The following is a 4972-nucleotide window of genomic DNA, read 5'->3' as shown; positions in this document are numbered from 1 at the left end:
TATATATAATATATATATATATATATATATATATATATATATATATATATATATATATATATATCATTCTGAAACTGCTTTCAGAATGAACTATACATGTAATTTGAGTTTCCAGGTACACATTTGGCTTCGGCATCCTGGGATAAAACTCTTCGCATATGGAATATTGTTGAGTCATCAATAGCAGAGTCCATTGATTTACTTTACGAAGGTCTTGACGTAGCTTATTCTCCTGGAGGTGAAATACTTGCTGTAAGTTCGTTTTCGAATTAGTGATTTCGGTAACTTTGAATCAATTTTTCAAGAAATGCTACATTATATTCTAGGTATTATGTCTTGATTCGTCGGTGAGTCTTTTTGATACTCGAACATCGACAGAGCTTGGATCAATAGACACAGCTTTCGATGTTGATGCTGCACGCAGAGCCACTGATCTTATTAAAAAGAAGACAGGTGAAAAGAGCAGGTAATTTCAGTTTTGTCTCAAATCTTAAAAGATATATGAGGGATGGTTCATCACTCGTTTTTGAGAACGACTGTGTTGTAATTTTTTCTAGAACATTCACGTGTATATGTTTTTCCGCTGATGGTACATTACTTCTTGCTGCTGGACAATCGAATTACATATGTTTGTACAGCGTTGTGGAACGTCTTATATTAAAAAAATTGAAATTAACAACAAATCGTAGTTTGGATGGCGTTAAGGTTAGTTACTTGAAAGTTTATAGAAATTTGAATCGACTTTACATTCCTATGTACCTTGATTTTAGATGGATATAAATCGGCGTAATTTCTCGGAATTTGGCAATATGATGTTAATTGACGCTAGCGATAGCGAAGAAGAAGCAGATAATAAGAAACGTATAAAACTCCCGGGCACCCGACATTCAGATCTTTCCGAGCGATGCTCTCGACCAGAAATGCGCGTCGAAGATATAAATTTCTCACCTACAGGTAATCAACTCATAATTTTGCGGATAGCTTCGGAAATTTTACAAATATGGTAATCATTTCAAAGATTGATATCAGAACGCTACTTTTTTTCTCAAGAATCAAGAAGTGCAATTAATTTTTTTCAGGCCGTAGTTTTGCAGTTTGTTCAACAGAAGGCGTTGCTGTTTTCTCGCTTGACCATCGTAATCTTTTTAATCCTTTTGAGCTCGGGATACAGGTAACTCCGGTCAGTGTTGAAAATGCCTTAAAGGAAGGTGAGTATTCGGCAGCACTGAAAATGGTACTACAGTTGAATCAGGCTGAAATGATCGAAAATGTTTTACTGTGTACACCTGTAGCGCAGAGTACGTTCATCTTTTTTTAATGATCTTTCAAAATTTAGAAGATTTTCAAAAATCACAGTTTGTTTTTACTAGCGTTAAAACAAGTTAATCCATATTTTTCGCAAATAATTCACGAACTGATTATTCATATTTTTCAAATTTTCTGATTTGCTTTCCTTTTTCATATTTTGACTGCAGTATCACTTTATGCTCTTTGTTTTATCATAAAAGGAGAGTTACACTCAATTTAAGGGGTAATTTTTTGAATGTTATTTCAGTCGATATAGCTACGCGCTCTTTGTCTATTGCTTATGCCGAGAAATTACTGAAATGGCTCGCTGAAAACATTAGCGGTCCCGTTGAGAAGCATATTCATTTTTGGCAGCTTTGGCTAAAAAGTTTGCTAATGGAGTACGGATATCAAATAAAGCTTAACCGAGCTGCAAATATAACTTCTCTAACTGCACTACAACAACGTTTATCCGATTATGCAAATCAAATAACAAAGCTGTAAGTCTTAACATAGTGCAGTGCACCATCTTGTTATCTAACAGAGGAAAAGTTTTGAATTAATTAATATTACATGTAAGGATTTTTGGGATTCCATACAATGATTCCAGTAATTGGCTGAAGTCTCGGACTGCACTGAATTTTATTGGTTTGAAATTAATTGTTGGTTCAACATGCAATTTATTATTTGCTATAGATTGGTTCAGCTGAAGAGAAAAAATATATATGTATTAAAAAGTTGTCCTTTTAGCGAAATTTGTTATCGCTCAAATCTCATTTTGACAAATATGTGCAATTTTCAGGGTTGATCAAAATAGGTACACATTGGACTATCTTCTTGTAGCGAGGCAGATAAAGCAGGACGAGTGATGATAACAGTTATATTTTACTTTTTCTATTGTAAATAAAATGACACCATCGTTAGTGCTGTTTGTTATTGTTGTTGTTAATGTTATGAAATTATCATGTTACTATTACTGTTAATATTTGCAGTAATAAAAATGCGTATCAAAAGATCTTTGGTCAGTCCAAACGCTCTATCCATCGTAAAATCAAGAAGGAATAACAAATAAGAAAACTTTAAAAATCATTGTAAACCAATCAAGAATCGTTAAAAATATTTTACGATGGTGCGTTTGGAAAGAATGCTGTAAACTTTTCCGACCCATAAATCTTCATTAGATCGGAACATCTTGAAAACATTTTGAAATATAGAGAAAGGATGGATTCTTTGGGACTGTCAGTATGTTGCCAGATGTTTCCGTAACATCATCTTTCTCCCACTGTTTAATCGTTAAGTGGCCTATTAATCCATCATGAACTACCATTCTATTGGATGAGGAAAACAAAAAGCAAAACGATCGTTTATAAACGGTTTAATGGAAACAATACAGGCAAATAAGCGAACTATACCACCTGACAAATACTGATGATACCTGACGGGATTGATATTGAATTTCGAAATTTGATAAGATCGAAATTCACACAATTAGACACGAATTTGACAACTGATATTGTCTAGAATAACTATTAAATTTTTTCAAGACAAAGGAAAAATGCAAGAATTGCATACCCAAAATAGGATCCTCATAATTTACAACAATTAGAGCGATTAAATTGCAGTAATTAATAAACTGTAGATGCAATTAAGTAATATCGAATGCAGGTAATAAAGTGAATTCTGGATTATAAAGTCCAAAATCTCATAAGCATTTAATTACTCCCGCAAAGGAATTTTGTTTTCATTGCCAGACTATTCTAACTGAGAAAAATACTAAACATTTTTCAAATATAAGTCATTCACAATAAATTATTAATTTTGATTTCTAAAAGATTAAATGTCATCGTAACAAGCATTTGATTATTAATCATTAGTGATAAGAATGATTGTACGATCGTTTTAAAGCTTCTCTTGTCTTCGTCTTCTTCGCATATGAAAGCAGTCAGGGATACTTCGCACTATCCATTTCAACTGATTATTAATCACCAACTAATTATTCATTTGTGTCAAACGAACAATTTTTTCATTTCCTTTTTTTTGGGAAACGTTTCTTTTAATAAAAAAAAGATTAGTATGTAAAATAGCTGAATGAAAATTGGCAATTTTTTTGTTTTAAAAAAAAAATGTTTGATTGATATTGAATCAGTGATATATGTTAATCAGTGTAAGATTCTTTCCAACCGTTGTCATCTTTCTTCTCTCCTTCTTCTCCTCTCATCATTATTATCATTATCAACATCATCATCATCACCATTTGATTGATGAGATCGACAGGATGCTATTTCACATCTATCAATCGTACGGTATATTGTGAGGATCATATGTGAAAAGCTTTTATTAATACTACTGTAATATTGTTGCCAGATGGTAATGATAGCACACTCCAATAAAATTTTCCATTCCACCACGTGTTTTGATAATCCCTATGAGCTTGGCATTACTACAATCATCACTTTATCGTTATCATTATCATTATTATCTTTTCACTGTCATCATCATCATCATCATTATCATTATCGTTGCTGCCCTCACATTCTCGAGACAAATAATCGAAAATTCTATTTTTTCCCTGATGCTTCCGAAATCTCATCCCATCATTTCTACAATCCACGACGCCCCAATTCTCCGATAACATTAACACCAGTACCATCACAACCAGTACCACCACCATCGCCACTTGTAGTAACATCAGCTATCGCTGCTTTATTGTGATGTGAAACTTCCTCACCAAGGCGTCAACATGTCTAGGAAGCCTTTCAGCATCGCATATTTGATCGGTGATACCGTAACCGATAATGACGATGACACTGAACCTCATAACAATCGTGCGGATAAAACTCGAATATCAGGTACCCTGAAACTATTTCCTGTAATATCGAGAACTATGCCTAACACTGGTCCTAGCAGTGACAATAGCTTTAATGCTACTCAGAATAATTCCAATCATGTTTTGATTACGAAGAAAGCACCTGTTATGCTGAAAGATTATCATCCTGCACTGCGCAATGTATCCATGCGTTTGGAAGGTTCCACATTATGGAATAAATTCCATGCATACGGTACCGAAATGATTGTGACTAAAACCGGAAGGTAAGCCAATATTTAGATACTGTAGTTTTTTTTTCCATTTGCTTCCTCCGTGTTTCAATTCACATCACATCAGCTTTATTCAGTTTTATTTTACTTCAACAATTAACTTTTACCATAAGTTAATTATAATGAAATATTGAAGTAAACGACGAAGCATCTTCATTTATCAAGTAGTGATTGCTAATAATTGTTGCTTTTACAATTTATCATTCTGCCTATCACAGTCCTTATCAATATGGATAGTGCTGAAAGAGGAAGGTAAGAAAAATAAAATTACGAGCAAATAATGATTAACCATTTTATTAATTAACTGCAAATTGTTCAACTAAAGCAGTGCAGCATTTATTATTATTAAGGTACTTGTTACTATTGCTATAATTTTGTCATTGTTTATTATCATTATTATTATTATTATTATTATTATTATTATTATTATTATTATTATTATTATTATTATTATTATTATTATTATTATTATTATTATTATTATTATTATTATTATTATTATTATTATTATTATTATTATTATTATTATTATTATTATTATTATTATTATTATTATTATTATTATTATTATTATTATTATTATTATTAT

At 31.8% G+C, this 4972-nt stretch overlaps 3 protein-coding genes across 3 annotated transcripts in view; 2 read left to right on the top strand and 1 right to left on the bottom strand.

Moving 5' to 3' along the window:
• Positions 1-2156, top strand: part of LOAG_16682 (hypothetical protein) — a gene marked incomplete at both ends in the record, with an annotated part of 9317 nt that extends 7161 nt beyond the window's left edge. The window contains 7 exons of the mRNA XM_020449333.1: positions 116-252; positions 327-466; positions 558-705; positions 771-954; positions 1080-1298; positions 1556-1787; positions 2090-2156. Coding sequence (XP_020307142.1) covers positions 116-252; positions 327-466; positions 558-705; positions 771-954; positions 1080-1298; positions 1556-1787; positions 2090-2156 — 1127 coding nt within the window. The remainder of the gene's footprint in view (positions 1-115; positions 253-326; positions 467-557; positions 706-770; positions 955-1079; positions 1299-1555; positions 1788-2089) is intronic.
• A 1871-nt stretch (positions 2157-4027) lies between these two features.
• Positions 4028-4381, top strand: LOAG_12591 (hypothetical protein; the record flags this gene model as incomplete). The annotated part of the gene is made up of 1 exon (XM_003148104.2): positions 4028-4381. One exon carries the CDS (start codon positions 4028-4030, stop codon positions 4379-4381), a length of 354 nt encoding a protein of 117 aa, XP_003148152.2.
• A 321-nt stretch (positions 4382-4702) lies between these two features.
• LOAG_16681 (hypothetical protein) overlaps positions 4703-4972 on the bottom strand; it is a gene marked incomplete at both ends in the record, with an annotated part of 873 nt that continues 603 nt past the window's right edge. The window contains one exon of the mRNA XM_020449332.1: positions 4703-4749. Coding sequence (XP_020307141.1) covers positions 4703-4749 — 47 coding nt within the window. The remainder of the gene's footprint in view (positions 4750-4972) is intronic.

This window comes from Loa loa (assembly GCF_000183805.2).
Source record: "Loa loa unplaced genomic scaffold supercont3.13, whole genome shotgun sequence".
Taxonomy (NCBI): Eukaryota; Metazoa; Nematoda; class Chromadorea; order Rhabditida; family Onchocercidae; genus Loa; species Loa loa.
Note: the sequence above shows the minus strand (reverse complement) of the source record. Positions and strands in the feature narration are given on the sequence as shown.